The sequence below is a fragment of the Ptychodera flava genome, chromosome 4, assembly GCF_041260155.1.
Source record: "Ptychodera flava strain L36383 chromosome 4, AS_Pfla_20210202, whole genome shotgun sequence".
Taxonomy (NCBI): domain Eukaryota; kingdom Metazoa; phylum Hemichordata; class Enteropneusta; family Ptychoderidae; genus Ptychodera; species Ptychodera flava.
Window position 1 is genome coordinate 45,785,620 of NC_091931.1, and position 18,976 is coordinate 45,804,595.

Here is an 18,976-nt window from a genome sequence, read left to right on the forward strand (position 1 = left end):
ATTAAAATACGATTGTTGGCATCGCAAAACTAAATTAATTAAGTTTATCTCATTAAAATAACTGGTATATGTCTGAACTTTGATAACAATAATCCTTGAAAAATTTTAACATGAAAAAGTTTAAACTCAGACAGTGCAAGATATAATGCAAGGTTGCATTGAATGCATTAGAAATTTACATGAAAGAAACAACTGCTGGATCTTTTGATATTCTTCTTGTTTTATAAAATGAAATCATTTTCTAAATCACCTCCCAAAGATATGTTGAAATTCACAGTGTGCGACTAGTTCATGCAATGTTATTGTCCATATATGATCTCTGAGTGTTTGATTATGAATTGCACACATTACACATCTACAGACTAGTTTGACAACTTGAACACCACGATTTGGGAGTTGATAAAGAAACTGCATTTTACAAAGTTAACAGAACAAAAATACAGCAAAATACATCAAATTTTACCGCCGATGGAGCTTGTACTGAGACACATCCAATTTTACATTAAGTTTCAATTTAAAGCAACTGTGTCACGAGTGTATGATTACAAGCCATTGTGTTTGAATCTGGAAGATTATGATGATCCGTAACTCAAGTCCTGTTCCACATAGCCTGATGTACATGTCATTCTGTGCATCTCAATATTTTACCACTTCTAAATTGAAATTTGAGATTGAGAAGGGAGTAATCTGATGTGGGCAAAGGCTGAATTCATTGCCTTTGTTTACTGACTGCTATACATGTACAGGATGATTGCCTCTCTTGAGGATGCAAACATGATAACAGTACTCAAATGTCGAAACAGAGATCAAATGAAGCCAATTTCTACATCCGATTTCATCATTACACAGTAGATGTATCTATATTTAACAGAAGCTATAGATATCATATGTCGTTACTGTATTATGGTAGTACATGCCTTGAAATTGAAAGACTTTTGCTGAAACTTTATTCACTGAAACATTCGACCAACCTCTTACCAAATCAAGAATAAAAATCAGGGGCACAGAGGAAAGTTGGTTGTTGAGAACAAATTACCCGACATTTTCTACTATTTGAAATTCAATATGCCCCATCCCTGTGTTAACTCTGCGCGGAAAAAAGTAAAATTTGTGATTTTTGAAAATCTATGACGCTGAAAATCTTTCTTGCTCCAAGAGCTTTAAAATGAGCTCCCACAAGTGGTAGATCAGGAAAGAATTATAAAACATTGAGATTCCGCAAATATCTGTCCAAGAGGTGAAAAAAGCATTATAAACTGAATGAGCTGTAAATACTTGTAAATTAAGACAGTTTTAGAATTTAGTTCCTCTCACTCTGCAACTTCCATGTCAGGTGCCATGAAGTGCTAAAGTGTTGACTGATCATCTACATTGCCGTTCAGTATCATTCCTTGATAGAATTATCTTATCTGAGCTTCCTGTGTCTAAAAGATGGGATGCAGATCCATGGATAGGCTTCACACTGACTTTACATTTGCAGTAGAGAATTCTGAAAGAAGCAATGTGCAACTAACCACACAAAATGGCAAAAATATGCTTACCTGAGATGCATTTGTTATATATTAGTTATGCGCAGCCAATAATAACTTTTGATTCGCAAAAATCTTTGGGTCTGAATTTTAAATATGGCCATCAGTAGAGGGACCCTTGAGTTGTGAGAACAGGGAAGCTATGATTCCTGATTTAAAATTTAAATATCCACCCGGTGCATTATGGTCACGAAATGCCTCCACATATGATAAATGATATAATCTGGAAGTGCTTAATCCTGTAAAGTCAGAAAGATGCATGTTTACTGGAACAGGGATATATGGGTACATCAAATATGTGCACCACTGCAATTTAAGAGATATGTTGTTTAGTTTTAGAGGTATTTGTTGCAGGGGGTTTGAGATGAAAAAATAACTGTAACAGTGTCTTAAAGGTGGCATATACAAATTCAAAGATGTGCAAAAAGTAAACTATGTACATGATACAGAAAATAAACAGTGAATTATTTTTTTCCTATTTTTGAAATGTTGTGGGAATTTAAGAAAGATGTCTATGCTGTACATTATGACCATAAATATGTCTTTTAGAAAACTAGTTGTTGAAAGGCAATTTAACAAGTATTGCTGCTTTATACAAACTTGAACAAGGAATAATGTGACATTTAACAGAATACACTACTGGACGTTTTTATAATATTTTCACTCAAATAATGTCCTTCATACTCTCACATACCTTTACTATCGACAAAACACGGTAACAACTTCAAGAATTTAACCCCAAAAGTTATATAGACATATTATTTGCCCTTTGTTTTGAAAAAATCAAGACATACAAATAAAATGTAATCATAACTAAGTGATCTGAAATAAATTTGCTCCATGCTAAAGGTTCATTTCCCAAGATTAAAGTTAAAAACCAAGTATGGTAAATGATATTTAAAAGTGACACAGTTGACACAGTACTATCTTAGATAAATAAATATTGAAGTACATCTATATCATGAACAAAAACTCTATAAATTAAAATATTTATATTTGATTCAGCATGAAAGGATGATTTAGGCTATCCAGCGACAATCTTACAAATATAATGGGCACTGGTAGGCCTATGGGCCTGAAGGACAACAGCAACTATGCTCTTTTCGCCATTCATACCACTTATGTACACTTTCCAAGGTGAAACAAGATATTCTTTCCGATTAAATGGGAGATTTTCATTAATGTCCATCATTTCCTGACGTCGCATTCCAACAGACCACTGATATTGTTCAAGATGTGTCAGGAGATATGAAAGCTCAATGAATCACATAAGTATTACTTTACTTGTTACTGTTCATGTCTCTGTTCACCTCCTACTTTCATTGTACAAACATTCATTTGTGCACAACCACTCTAACACAGCAGTAACCAGTAAGATTACATTACAAAAACACATATAATTACATGCCTTGAATGATTAAGATTTCATTAACAAACTTTTTCTTTCGAAAACAATAATGATATTAAATTATTACAGACAGTATTTGCTTGCATTGACACCATTACACAAACAAGAATGTTTTAGTGCCCTCTACGCACAATTCTGCAATGCTTTTGTTTGTCAATTTAGCTCAAGTCCCTGGAGTTACTGGTAATCCTCATTAATCTCTCTCCTTCATAGTGAATTGAACTGTCATTATTCATTAAGTTCAGTTTCAGCTCTTTGATTTGGTGACACTGCGTAGTATTCTAATGACAAACAGTATTGACTGATTTCAGTTTCTGGAAAATATTTCACTGATAACTTAATAGAGAGCTCCTGAATTTGAAAACACTCGGTTGTCAAAAATTAACAAAATCCTACATAACAATAGTCCCCCTAGATTGCACTGTTGTTTTTCATTGTGACTTTGATAGTGACAATTTTATGCCACTTGCTTCAGAATTCATTTGAAAATTTTGGTTGTGTGGCCTACAGAAATGTTAGGATATATCAAAACATGGACTAACTGAAGACAAAAAACTGAAGACTGATGAATCGGAAAGAAATATACTAAAAGTACATTACAAGAGATTGCTACTTCTGGGAATTGTGGACAGACGACATTTTTTCAAACTAATGGGTAAGATTAGCTAGAAGCATATCCACCATTAACTGTGTATCTGTATTTATAAACACATTATGTCATTTCACTGAACAGCTAGACACCATAATGGGCAGCACAATTACATAAAATGAGAGAGGGTCACACGGAAGTTCATAAAAAATTGCTTGATAAATTAATCCTATCCAGGGAAAGCATAACCAATGTACACAAGATGTGGTTGGACTCCGTTGTAAAAGACTGAAAGACCGAGTATCACAGCTATCCACAGTACTGTAACAAAATATTCTATCTGTACAATCAAAAACAATTCTAAAACATACTGCTGTGCTATATCCAGACCATACAACCACATTCAGCAACAATATACAGAAGCTTCCTTTACAATACAACATTTTTATAAACATATTTACAATTTTACCCCAAAATAAGAATATTCCCTAAACATAGTTCCGGAAAAATTTCCAGTCAAGGTAACTTGCTCTGATTGAGGTGAATCACTCTTTAAATCTATTATGAATTTTAGAAATATGGTAAGCTCAGTTATAACAAAATTACTTTTTTGACAGCAAATGCAAATTCCTGTAATTATAATGACATGTATAACATGAGCAAATGATTTGACAATACTGGTAAATTAAACTCAACTTTTCCTTTCAACATCAGATGTTTGGCATTTCTATTTTCTTTGTTGATTTTTTCGCTTGGCAATGAGATTTTCACTCAAGATGTTAATTGTTTTTTGCCTGTTCAAATGGGCAGACATACTACCACACCCAGAATCTACTGACCATATCTCTTGTGAGTTCACACATGTGACCTTTGCCTATAATTTATCACAGTTTATCTTGAATATGTCGGGCAACATAAATAATCTCATGAGATGAGAGATTAATGTTATGACTTATGAGACTGATTTAATTCTGAGATGACTTTTCCTATCTTTTTGTGTTGAGGTTGAGAATGGATTCCTGTTGATCACAAAAATCACTGACTTCACAGTGAACTCGCCTTTGTTTGAGGTATATTTTAAAACAACATGTTCAAAAATTGCTTCAAGGTAGGTCTGTGTTTCGCTTTACTTTTACTTTGCTACCTGTACTTTGCTAATTACATTGTATTACTTATGGCAATTAATTTCCACCATTGACATCACCGCCCTCTTCAGCTTTCTCTTTCTCTCCATTCTTCAGATCTTCAATGCCCTTTTCAACACTTTCAAGTTTGAGTCTAAAGAAATCAAGTGAATTAGTGCTGCTGAGTTTCCTTCTCTGTGTTTCTTTCTTCACATGCGTCCACATGGCCTTATTAGCTACTACAGCATCGTCCAACACCTTGGCTTCTGGTATGATCTTTGCAAGCAGTCTAGTAAAGGACAAGAAAACAACCTTAGTTCTTCACTCTTCTAATAGAATGACACATTTCCTATCTCAATTGCACCACTTAACAGAAATAGTCTGAAAACTGACACCTGAAATCTCCTAACAGAGGACATTGGATGATGACTGAGGCCATTCACTGATAGCCATTGATGGTTTCTGTCCCTTGGACAGCTGGATTCTTTCAGTATAAAATTTTTGAGAACAAATGAGACTGCACTTTATCAAAACACTCTAAAGTAGTGAAATGCATTAAAAAAAATTCTGACTGTGATCAACACTTTATAGTATTATACAACCTGTCTTTGGAGCAAGAATGTCCCCTTATTAAACAAAACATTGTAGGAAGATAAAAGTCTCTATAGCTCTGTAATTTGTCATAAATCCATTCTAGGCCACTTCATAATTTTGTGGTTCAAAAAATATTCAACAAAAACATTGCCATCAACACAATTACAACTTATTTTTTGAAGAATGCTCGCCTTTACAATTTACGTACCGATACACTACTGGATATGTTAAGCTAATTTCCTCATACAATTGAGTTAATTCCACATGTATTGGTCAAAATCCATGTTTCTTTGCTTTTTTAAAGATAAACTAACTACTGTATGATTAAAGTAAGACATAAATTGATGATTTCTTGGAAAAATACACTTACATTTTACACACAGTATGAAGAAGACTTTTTTAGGTAAATGAAGACTGTGATCAAAGGGTCACATTAATCAGTTTTTGTAATGCAGCAAGAAAATATCTAACTTCTTAAAATGAAAAAGAAATATGAAAACCCAGTATTGGAAAATTGTTCGTTTTTTGTTAGAGGTATTTCATTTACTAACTAAACATTAGAAAAGCCTTGATCTAAAAAAAAAGCATGCTAGACTACTGAGGGCGCTGTTCTGACAGTTTTGGATCAGTCACAGTGTGCATTTTCTTGTAACTTTCCTGTAACTGAACATTAATAAAAATTTTATAACTATCAAATTATCATCTTGAAAATTTCTTGGAATTAAACAGAACTTCAAAATCTGTTTTTTTACGACAAATAGGCATATATTTTCTGGATTTAATACTGATAAACATCACATAAATTTTCTGTACACACACACCTCTCACTCTCTCTTTACCAGAAATTTTACAAGAGCAGAACATTAAAATGTTAGATAAAGAACCTGGGAGTGAAAATGCATATTTACATAACATAAGTGACTTACTGAAAGACTGGATGTGCAATGTGATTCAAGAAACTGAGTTGTAACTCTGGAATACATGCTTTTTCACGGTCCATCATCTCTAATGGCCGACATCCCATCGCCTTCTCCTGCAAATGGATTTTAAGAGTAAAAATGAATAAATGTAACAAAATGTGACATGTTTTGGCATGTCATGCTTTCTATCATTGGCTACACAAGTCAGAACATTGTAAACCCTCCCAGATAACCATTGTCATGAGGTAAGTGAATAGTTAACACCTGTCCACTGAGTCTCCCTTTATTTACTATGCTCCCCCCATGTTTAGCTATGATAGATGCTTGCACATTTGAGACATATCAGTGTTTTAAATTGAGCATCATTGCTCCAATACTGGTCAGTCTCAACAGAACGCTGACCCCAACCAGGTAGCTCTGCATTCAAGTCTTGCTTAATTAATTAATAATGAAACTGTTGGTGCTTTGTCACAATTTGCACAAAAGCTGAATAAGAATATTCAACACAAACCTGGAAGACTTTCTTAGAAGTGTTTTCACCAAAAATGAAAAAGCGACAAACCACATTAAAAATAGAATTTTGATGATATCATTCAGAAAATTTAATTTATCAAAAAGTAATCTGACTGATAGTTCCTTCGAAATTTTAAGTTTCTTAAACACTTTCTGACTGGGCGAATTTCCCCTACTGTTGTTATAACGTGATCCTGTAAAATTACCATAAAAATACATGGAAAAACTATCACTATCTTCCCTATATCAAAATACAGTCTGCGCATACAAGAAAACAATTCTGTCTTACCAGATCTCCTTGGCTGAAGAATTCTTGGTAAATGAGTTCCTGTTGGGAATTAGAAAAAAGTCGCTTGTACAATTTTGTCATTTGATGGAACATTAGATTTTTAAATTCTAACAGAGTAATACTAAAGTCTATTTTATGGACAGATCACAATGTTGATATCTTACATTGAGAACAATTGCCATGACAAATGATCTGATAGCTGCCTGACAGAGTAAATGTTGCAAATACACTGTGTGACCTTTAAATGGCAAACTAGTATTTGAGATGTCTGTGTAAAACACCTAAAAGGAATTGAAGATGTAACCTGGGAATATCCTCTCTACAAACAATTTTACCGTCAGACACGTCACATGCATGAAGAGAATATTTTGTAAAGAGAAACTGGATCACAAAAATTATTTACAGCAGGATTTGACGACAGAAAATTTGGTATTCTATTTACAACAGGATTCACGCAGGATTCATCACAGAAAATTTGATTGACCTCTCACTAACGTGCAAAAAATACCATTACACACAGAACAAAGTTGAAAATGCATACTTCAGATCAAGTATTCAGTCAGAGAAGATATACTGTTAAAAAAATTATTGTCTATCAGTCACAGGATGTTAGTCATTTACGAGTGCATATTATATGGCACAATTTTCCATTGTAGAAGTTGAAAAATTCATTTTGTTAGAGATAAATGTTATCTTTGTTGTTCACATGTCAGTCTCATTCAAACTCCACCATGAAAATCATCTAATAAAACATACATGTTTTAGGATTTACATCTTGTGACAGATGGAACATTCTTTATTCTAAGGCAAATTTTCTGTAACTGTATATATGACCTAAATTGTTCAGCCTTGCTTTGTGCATCCTGGTATGTATATGTATGCTGATGTTGTAATTATGGTACAATTTTCACACTAAAAAGTCTGGTTTTACTGTATGTTTGCACTTGTAAAAATGATGATTCAAAAAACTGCCATTCTACATCATTTGGTTTACGCTATCAGTTGACGCAATCAGAAAATTCTGCACAGTGCTACACAGTCATGATGAATACAAGTGGGCAGTTTGTCAAGTCATTAGGTTTTGAGTGCCTCAATTTTCATGACAACTCACTCTTGAAAAATTCATTTTAAAGTGAAGCACTGTACTTGCCATGGAGATCACACAAAATTCAAGGAAAACTAATTCGTGGAACATTGCATAGAACAAGAACTTTGCAGATTATGCAAATCACACATTCTGAGTATGTCACACTTACTGCTATCTTCTTAATGGTTTTCCAATTCTTTGTTTGATCAGAGAGATCACAAGATGTCATCAATAAGGAGAGTAGAAGCTTATGACTCTTGGGGTCATCTTTGTTGTATCCCTCTGCAACACAAGATTGCATTTCAGTGTTCAGTTTTCTAACTCTGTGAAGTCTTTCATGCATCAGTTAGCAGTATGGACAGAAGCCATTAAACCAGCTACGCAGATACATACAGCAAAATTGCTATTGATTTTCTGTTCCCATATAGTATTGTCCACTGGTCTATTTATTCCCAGTCATCAATCGTGTACTTACTATATACCCACAGCTTTCAGTGCCCTTCCTAATTCCATTCTCCATGTTCAGTCCATCGATATTTGTAGAACTTTAAATGTTCCAAACTACTTTTTTCCAACCTCCCCACCCATGCCTATCTTACTATTACTTTTTCTGATTATACTTTCTGAAACATTCAAACACAAATATGTATGTTGCCTACCATCAGCCATCTTCTGTAAATCTTTGGTAATCCGAAGGTGATGTGCTAAATCTGTTGCTAAAATGATATCCTGCATCAAGTCCAACACCTCTTGATATTCCTACATTTGGAATAAAAGATACAGTGTTTAACAGACTGACATTTGACTTCATCCATCTTTTGATGCATTCTGAGACAGAGTTGGATCTATGTGGAGGGCACCTGGGTCAAAAGCATTGAATTCTTGTGGTATCTCATAGAATTCTAAATATCACACCATTTGGCTCTTCAGTTCATGCCTTACTAATCAATCATGAACCAAATCAAATGAATAAGATTGTTATCCTGTAAATATAATACTGTACTTTTAAAATTTGAAGATTTATTCTGATTTTCATGGAGTATTCACTTGGACAGTGCTGAATATTGTGAATGACCATTAATTGGAGAATTTTCTCCCAGTTAACACTTTACAATTTCATCCATATACAGCCTCAGAATTAACACAGCTAGACTGAGTTAATTAAACTAGAAAACCAAAGTGAAATGCAAATTTTACATCTTTTGACAGTTAGGTGTACAATAAATGAGTCAAGCCAATGATTACTTCTGCACAGAAAATGTTTGAACATTTCAGCTTTAATCAAAACTGAATGATTATCAACAAGAGTTTTAACACTGTCAGCCATTGAAATGTCTTGTTGAACAGATAACAAATGTGCCTGTGGCTGAACACTCCACATGATTTATGTCTCTAGCGTTTATGTTTACATTGTAATACCCCGAGGCTGATGTACCTTTCGTAAAATTTAGAATTGAACAATGCATAAGGCACAGTCCATGATTTATTATTGGAACAATGCATTAGGCATCTTCCATGATTTATCATCGGATTACTGTATTTGTAGAAAAAGAAAATTCTATGCTGGAATGGAAGGAAAAAAGGTTATTCCTGCTTGTTGGCCATTCCATACAATATCACGGAAAGATGAAATCTGACACGAAAAAATATATTGTAACAGCATGAGCTGTCTGGTGCATTAAAATGATAAATGGCTCAGTCTCACTATATGTTTTCATGAGAACTGCATGCACCACATAAATACATGTACCTGATTTTGTAATATCATGTTATACTGGCAGAAATATGCTGCTGATGTGCAGCGTGCTCGGAGGGTTATATCTGACTATTCACAGCAACTTAGGGAGTCTATTTGTATTATTCAATTGTTATAGTAAGCTTCCGAGATGCTGCACATTAGCCCAAAATATGTTAAGGTAGTATGCACCTTGAAAGTGAAAGGCTTAAACTTTTGCTCAAATTTTCCTCAAGGAATCATTCAATTTGCATTCACTTTCAAAATTAAGAATAAAAATCAGGAATCTTTCAATTTGCATTCACTTTCAAAATTAAGAATAAAAATCAGGAATCTTTCAATTTGCATTCACTTTCAAAATTAAGAATAAAAATCAGGAATCTTTCAATTTGCATTCACTTTCAAAATTAAGAATAAAAATCAGGAATCTTTCATTTGCATTCACTTTCAAAATTAAGAATAAAAATCAGGAATCTTTCAATTTGCATTCACTTTCAAAATTAAGAATAAAAATCAGGAATCTTTCAATTTGCATTCACTTTCAAAATAAGAATAAAATCAGGAATCTTTCAATTTGCATTCACTTTCAAAATTAAGAATAAAAATCAGGAATCTTTCAATTTGCATTCACTTTCAAAATAAGAATAAAAATCAGGAATCTTTCAATTTGCATTCACTTTCAAAATTAAGAATAAAAATCAGGAATCTTTCAATTTGCATTCACTTTCAAAATTAAGAATAAAATCAGGAATCTTTCAATTTGCATTCACTTTCAAAATTAAGAATAAAAATCGGAGGCCATCATACAAATTTTAATACAAGAGAAACAAATTTAATAATACCTAGATTACAGGTATTTGAAATTCAAACTAGCCGCCATCCCTGTGTTAACTTTATGGTGAAAAATAAAATGTGTGATTTTCAAAAACTAAGATGGTAGAATGTTTTTCTCACTCAAAGGGCTTCAAAATGAGCCCCAACAAGGGGTAGATCAGAAAACAACTGGAAAAGTTTGAGAGTCCAAACATTTGTCCCCGAGATGCATTATACCTTAAAGCTATGGAAAATTTGAACAAAAGTTAAGTCTTTCATTTTCAACGGGCATACTACCTTAATAAGGATATATACAGTACATGGTAAATAGAACATATCTGGGTATTGTTTTTTTATTTTTTCTGGTAACCTGTAATTCCTCGTACAGTTACTTCATTCTACTTTAATACACAATATTGTGTCAGGTATACACACATTGTGTGCATAGAATCCATGATATATTTACCCAACACAAAGAAGAGAATGTCTCATAAAAGTTATGCCATCTCATTGGGTTTATGTAATGTGTATATAGCGGTCAATTATTTGAAAATTCATTCTCTTGTAACATGGGGTGTCAAGCTTCAACCTCAAGTGTACATGTACCTGCTGTAGTTTTACTTGATTCAGAAAGCATCTATGTTATGACACTGTCTTTTGCGTAAGATAACATCCTGGGTTCCATCTACACAATGTGGATATACTGGACACTGTATCGGTGAGGTAGAGTGAAATCAGTTGTATAAGATCCATGGACTTGGATGATGACATCTGCCTGAGCTAGCATAAGCCTCACTCTACAGTTCATTGTTGTCTCGGCACTGCCTTGTATCATTACAATTCATTGTTTGCAAATGAGACACTCGGTTGAGGCAAAAGGAATAGTTTGGAAGAGAGGGAGATTTCCTCTATTTCATACATCTTGTTAACCACTTATCACAATGGATTGCTATACAAGGTCGAGTGTCCACTCATATATAAGGAAGTGCTTCAGGACTTCATCAAAGGAGACTGCTGAACGTTCGAAGGACACACTCATTTTGACCTATAATGGGACTACAAGCAATGTTCTTTGTCACAGACAAGTAGGTATGCTCAAAGGCAGCAAGGACTCATGTACATGTGTGTGTATGTATACATGCCGACTGATGTGTGAACTTTCAGTCTTAACTTTGAAAATAAAATGAAAGGTTGAAATGTCACAATGCCATCCTCAGTGACCCAAAGGTCTTGTTTTAGCTGAACTTCTTCCACCACATTTTCAATTGAAATGCCTTTTAAACTCAGGACTGTGAATGAAAAACCTTCACAAATACTACATTCATCCGATTGTAAGACCCCACTTGAGTAAAAGACCCTCCCACACTTTTAGGGGATTTTCAAAATTGCTATAGATCTGTGTATAAGACCCCATCCTACTTTAGTTTAAAAAGCCAAAAATTCATAACTCAGAAATTGGCGCTAGTATGACTTCAACAATCACATAACACAGTATGTGTAGTTGTTGCTGACTGACCAACTAAAGATTTAGCATGAGCACGGTGTTGTGAATTATATAGTGGTTGGAATTTCCTTTAAGACCTTAAAAAAATCATTAAAGATGATCAATTGATATAAATTTGACATTCCCATGATGGAATAGTAGGTAAAACTCAATTTTTCAATGTACTTGTGTTTGTGTAACATTCTGTTTGTAACCTTCTGTGGCCTCTACTCCATTTACTAGAATAGTCCAATCCCCGCCTCATTACTACATGCTGATCCATGATGTGTGTGCTGTTTTGCACGCAATTTCATTGTTTGTGGCCCACAGTTTTACACAGTGGAAGATTTCTGACCGATGACTGCCATGAATTTCATTGCCATGTCGTTATTTTACTCAACACTGACCTTAGATCTCAGAAAGGTTGGTTGTTTTTATGTGTAGCAAAGGCATGTAATGATATGTACACAAAGTTAACAGATGCTGATCAGGTGACACATGACTGACTTTCTGTTTTGACTTTCCTTAGATTTTCAAGAATTGTTTCAAACTATAATTTCACCCATCATTTGGTTAGCCAGGGATTGTTTACGCAGTTGAATTATTAATAGGGACAAAAAAGGCATGTCAGTTAGGTTAGGAAGTCAATCTGTGTTTCATCTTTGAGGAATGGTTGCCTGTCAAAGTACATGTACATATACTTGTATTAAATCATGTCTATTCGAATTTTGTGAGTTGGCCAGAATATTTCATCAAATTTTTCCCGTGTAAGTTTTTGTACATTCTAACAAAAAAGTGTGAAAGTCTGGAGTTATGCTGAAGGGACATGAAGAAATTTTCATTATTAAAAATAGAAATGTCGGCAGAAAACATGGGCCTGCTCGATCATAGGACTCCCATTATAATTACGCCCATTTAACGTTGCTAACTCCAGGTCTTATAATCGGAGGAATATCGTATGAAACAACAGACTGACAAGGCATTAGCTCTATAAGAATTACCTCTCCACCAGGCTGAGTAAATTATTTATTGCTTACATATAAAAATGTTATTTTTAGTACACTGTATTAAGTCTTTAGTTTGTAAGATATCAGAGGCATCTTGAATTGTTTTGACGACATGATCAAACTTAACTGCAATTACTTTACTCCTTCTGTGCATCGGATAATTTCTACAGTAACATTCAGCACATGTAACCAGGAAAATCAAGTTTTGAATGCCAATGTAAAAATGATGACATATAATGTAAAAAATAAGACTTACCGGAGAGGTCAGATTTTCAAAGATATTGCAGCCATCTGTATTCAAAATACATAGTGCTTGTGCAAAATGATGCCGCTACAAAGATTAAAATTAAAGAAAGAAAGCAAAACAAAAACACAAATTGGTTGGATAATTCACTTTCAGAACATCCTCTGCAAACTGCTATCTACATCTTTGTAGCCTCAGAGGGATAACTGAAGCTTCATTAGTATTAACCATTTTTAGACAGACTAAAGGTTATCACTACATCCCCAACTGCACGGTATCCAAGCAAATTTTAATGGGTAGTGAATCCCATGAGATGGTCAAGTGCCTGTGACAGAACAAAACTCAGCAATATCTTAAGAGACATATTTGGTTGATTTCGTAATCTCACATTGACCCTGGACACCTGGTTACAGTTTAACAGAGCACTAAGACAAAAAGTATTATCTAAAGCATAGCTGTAAAAAGTCACCATACTCAATATAATACAGTGTCAATGATGTGAGTATCAGCGATAACAATAATATTTATTGTTTCTATATATATTTATATCTACAGCTTGTGATAGGAGTACACACGATATATACATATATATATAAACACAACCACATTTCAAAAGCACACTTTACTTGCATTCTGCATTTTTGGGGCTTGTAATGCTTGCTCATAAAAGACAAAAAATCTTAAATACCTTATTACATAGAATTTAAGTAGGGCAGATTCCTTGTTTAAAGAATCATTTGTCAACAATTGCTGTGGGGTAATTTCATTTGTGACAATCTACTGCAAACAGAAGGCAGAAAAATTTGTACCCTTGGAAGTATGTAAGTCTACAAACTAATACCGTATTTCATTCAGAGAGTAGCATTTGCAACGTGCAACGTTTGTTCCTGTACTTCTTTGGGTTTTTGTCATAATTATTATTGGAAAACTACTTTCTCCAAGAACTGATTGAGCTATGGGGAATATTGTTATGAACACCGAAATATATCTTGGACAAAGTCATGACAATAACGTCCGTTAGTCCCAAAAATACTTCAATAGCTGTTTTGTTGTCTAAATTTCAGCAGACTGATGAGGTGACCCCTTGTATGAGATTTCTCCTATTGATTTGGGAGCATTGGTTCCAGTTTTGAAAACCATGGCTTCAAAATTCAGAAAATCCTTGACTAGACTGATGTACATGTTGGCTATAGAACATTGTTTGATTTACAAATCTAGGCCGGAAATAGTAACAAATACTTCTCTATTTTACAAAATACAACAAATAGGTTTATAGGCTACAGGAGCTAAATTCACAAGATCTGCAACAACAACAACAACAACAACAACAACAATTATATGCTAAATAATTACAACACAATTTCATCTTACTCTAATAGCTATTTTAATGATTTTTTTCCTACCTCTAAGACAGAGCCTTCAGAGCTATAAAGGGCAGCCAATACAGATTGCTGGAATGCAAAAATAACATTGGTAAACAAATTATTAATGAATGAAAAGGTGGGTATATCATTGCTTTGCATTTGAAATTTTGCTATAGTTGGTCTTTCAGAACGCAGGTTGCAGTATTGAAGGAAAGGAAAAAGGATGAGAACTAATAACTCCCATTTCATTCACTGTATAACTGTTATCATTAGAGTGCGTAATCTTAAGGATGATTCATCAGTTTCTCAGCGTTTGTTATCGAATAATTTATGACTTGCATGATTACAGCATGTCAGCTGGTATGCTCTGGTACATGTATCAACATTAATACTTTATTAACTACATTGATTAATTTATGGCATTTCAAAGACACAGTCTGATAATGTCACAGACGCGATTGGCAGGTGATATGTACAGTATGAAAGCAAGCACTGTAAATGCCGATTTTGATTAAAATGGTTTTACTATTCAGCATACAAGGCCTTGAAATTTACTTTAATCAACTCACCCCTAGGATACTGCCCTTTAATTTCCCTTAGCTGAGATAAAGTCTTTTCTGATTTCTTTGTTAACATGATAATGCAAAGCAGGTGTATGTTTCAACTCATCCTAAGGGCAAGGTCTTTTTTGGTTTAACCAGACTGGCTGGAAAATCTTTGAACCTCACAGAGAGGGAAATGGAATGATAATAAATGAATATGATCCTCATTAGTCCAGAAAAATCTGATCTATACTTATGCCTTTGGTGTAAAATATTTTCCACTCCATAACTATGCGGTGTTTCCTAAAATTGTGTTCACATTTTTCCCATACAGTATCAAAATATGTATGGCAAAGCTGGACAATTTTTCATGCTTTGAAATTTAAATGCAATTTTTTTATGTTGTTGAGCTGGCTCACCTCTCCAAATCCTTTTTTTTCTGATTGTACAATGTAGCTGCAGAGTTCAGCAATTTTAACCTGGGATTCACTGTTCTTAACAGCAGGTCAATGTATCATTGCACTGGTGTTATGATCTTTGCCAAAGGCAATCTTATGCATACATACACGATATGTAGGCCTAGCTCTTGTAAGCTGGGGAAAATCTCCGACACAGCATTTAAAACACTCAGAAATTGCCAGCTGCTTCTCATCTTGGGTACTAGAAAGTGTTTTGACTCTCATGAGTCACCAAGATGTTTCTCATTTACATGCAGCTACATGTACACATAATCATCACAGTTGATACTTAGTTTCAAAAGAAAACTCATCATTACAATCAAACATGCCTAACTACAATATTTTGCGTGACGTACAACTGCTGTATAAGAAAAGCAGTGACATTGACACAGTATCACACTACTTGTTTGATATAACACATACACATCTTGAAACTGGAATGGGCAAAGTCACTCCTTTTGACATTTGCCATGTTTAACATGTGACACTACCAGTACTTGAAGTGAATTTTCATAAAATTGACATATAAAATAACATGACAAAATATTTCACTGTAGATAACAACCTGGCATGAATACCATTGAAATCATGGCACATGTGAACAAATTACAAAGCATTTCTATCTCTGCCCAAGTGAAATACTTGTAAAAATCAGCTAGCAATATTATCTATTATTCAGAAAATGGGAAGAATATTTGTTGATGTGTAAAGGGCATTCACCCACGGTTCTATTCTTCATTTCTTCCTCAGAGAGTTCTCTTTGATGAACAGATTATTATCAGAAGCTGGAGAATCTACACTTCAATATTTATTTCTTATCTTTACAACAGTATGTACACACCTTTATAAAAGCCACTATGAAAAAAAAAATGACTTGTAAGCTCTTTATGACTTCCATGGCAGTTCATGCAAATGTGCGCTGTAGGATAACCAGCCAGTTCTATTTACATAACACTGACTCTTGATTACACAGCAACAGAATAAATACTCACTGATTGAACCTGGAAGGTGTTATTAGTTCCTCTGTGGTCCAGGTCGTGACACAAGCATGCCACAAAAAGAGCAAATATTTCCATCTCCCTGAAAACAAAGAGATGAAGTCTTTTTGATACAATAATCATTTACATGCAACTTGTACCAACACACTGACACACATAATTGAGAGTGTCTGTTTATTTTACAATCTATCGAAATAGTATACATCTGAAGGAATTTGATATCATCACTGTAGCCTAAAAAGGTGATTGAAAGTGTCTGTTATTTTACAATCTATGGACATAGAAGGCATCTGATGGAATTTGAAATCATCACTGTAGCCTAAACGACTAGTAAAAGAAGCATACTGATGTTGCACTGAGTACCTATTCAAACATTATATTATTTAAAAAAAGAAATCTTACTTTTCAATAAAAAATGGAAGTTGTGTCATAATATTTGGAGATGATAAGGGATATTCATGTCAATATTGACTGCTGTAAAAAACTGTTGATAACATAATGCTGACCCTTGGTTTCCTATCAAACAGTTCAGTATGCTTTGGAGGCTTGTTACCAGACCAGTGAAAGCGTTACATATGTAATTCTGGGTTTGGACTCAGAATCTGACTTTGATTATTGATAGACATCATGAACAGACCCCTTTACAGCAATCTTATGATACAGTGTAAAAAACAGTTTAAATAAACTTTATTAGTTTTTATGATGCATGCACACTTATTCCTTAGACCCTTTTATTAAAAGCGACAAGACAATGATTGTAAATTAATTTTCAAAAGAACGTTGTTAGAATTCCTTACAATGACAACCTTTATTCATATAAATACATGTACTATCATTTTAATACTTACGTCAACATTTCCAAAAGATTCAAATTCTTATACAAGAGGTAGCAGAAATGGCCAACGGAGAAGGCATGGTACCAGTTATGGTATGGTGGATCTCGATATCCTCTCTTAACCATGAGACAAAAGCGAACCAACGTTGCCTTATTTATCCTCCACCTCCTTATGAATCCCATATCATCAAACATGCTGATAACAGCCTACAGAAGAATACATGTCACACAATAGGTAGTATGAAACAATATTTATGAAGGGAGTAATCAAAGAGTAGAGAAGGAATTCTGACAGACATTTTGAGGCTTGCAATGGATTATAATGAGGAAAAAGGTGAATAAACATATTCATGTGAGCTTCACATCTTAGAAGGAAAGGTGGTGTACTTGGAGCAAAACAATACACAGTCTGCATAACATACCACATAATTACTAAAATGTGCTGTTTTGTTTTGTTTATCCAATAACACAAGATTATTACCAGAATACAGTTGTTGCCAATACAACAATTCCCGTGCCAAGAGTGGTGCATTAAAATATGAGTTGTATTTTAATGATGTGTATAAACTTGATGAAATGCTATGGACAGTATATTTACTCTTTACAGTGATGGTGAAATATTAAACCCTACCATAGAAGTGTCTGATTCAGCAATGGATCTTGGAATACAACTGAATCTATCCATATCTGGCTGGAATGTTCTGGGTTCTGGTATGGGTGTTGTTGTCAGTCTCTCACACTCATTATGATTAATCTGTGGATACAGATTCATATTGCTCACAGATAAAAGAGTTTAGGTACAAACATTTTACTTTTCTGTAACTTTCACTAACTTTACAAGACAACCTTGAAACTCTCTAGCAAAATGAAAACATAAAATTCTGTCAACACTTGACTGTCTGCATGAAGTACATGAATGTTTGATTTGATAGGCCTATTGCATTCTTTCTCCTCAAACTATACATTCAACTAATTAACCCTGGCAGTATTTTCATTGGGTGAGGCTTGCTGAAGTTTCATGGGTGATTAGTTGAAGAATAGTATGATTATCAGTAAAGCTGGTGTTTACCTGCATATGATACATCATGAGCTCGTTGGACAGTTTACTACGATATTGGGCATCTTTCACTTCTTGTACAGCAAACTCTGTGAAAATAATCAAGTTAGAAAAAATTGTCATGAAAGTAAAGGTTCAAATATGAACTCAATAATAATGTCTTTGCATTGTACTATTGTTTAAAATATCAAGTCCATTGTGGATAACATGTTTCCAACCTTATTTTGGGTTGAGACAAAATCACGGTACTGAAAAAACGGTGAGGCCAAGTACTGAAATTAGATTTAGTATCCTTGTTGGAACAACAAAGCCATTGTGAATTTTAAGTTCATTATACATGAAAGTATTTGTGAAAAACTGATGACCACAACCAGTATATCTGATGTT

At 34.1% G+C, this 18,976-nt stretch overlaps 2 protein-coding genes across 2 annotated transcripts in view; both read right to left on the reverse strand.

Annotated features, from left to right (window-relative positions):
* Positions 1-18,657, reverse strand: LOC139131952 (cGMP-dependent 3',5'-cyclic phosphodiesterase-like). The gene is made up of 11 exons (XM_070698287.1): positions 18,602-18,657; positions 18,164-18,286; positions 17,546-17,739; positions 16,692-16,779; positions 14,739-14,786; positions 13,348-13,422; positions 8,713-8,812; positions 8,223-8,335; positions 6,967-7,005; positions 6,171-6,277; positions 1-4,939 (listed from the first exon to the last, which is right to left on the reverse strand). Exons 1-11 carry the CDS (start codon positions 18,617-18,619, stop codon positions 4,708-4,710), a joined length of 1,137 nt encoding a protein of 378 aa, XP_070554388.1. The 5' UTR covers positions 18,620-18,657; the 3' UTR covers positions 1-4,707.
* The window catches only part of LOC139131951 (cGMP-dependent 3',5'-cyclic phosphodiesterase-like), a gene marked incomplete at its 5' end in the record, with an annotated part of 18,042 nt that continues 17,686 nt past the window's right edge, over positions 18,621-18,976 (reverse strand). Inside the window, 1 exon segment of the mRNA XM_070698286.1 lies at positions 18,621-18,678. Within this exon segment, the coding sequence (XP_070554387.1) occupies positions 18,658-18,678 (21 nt within the window).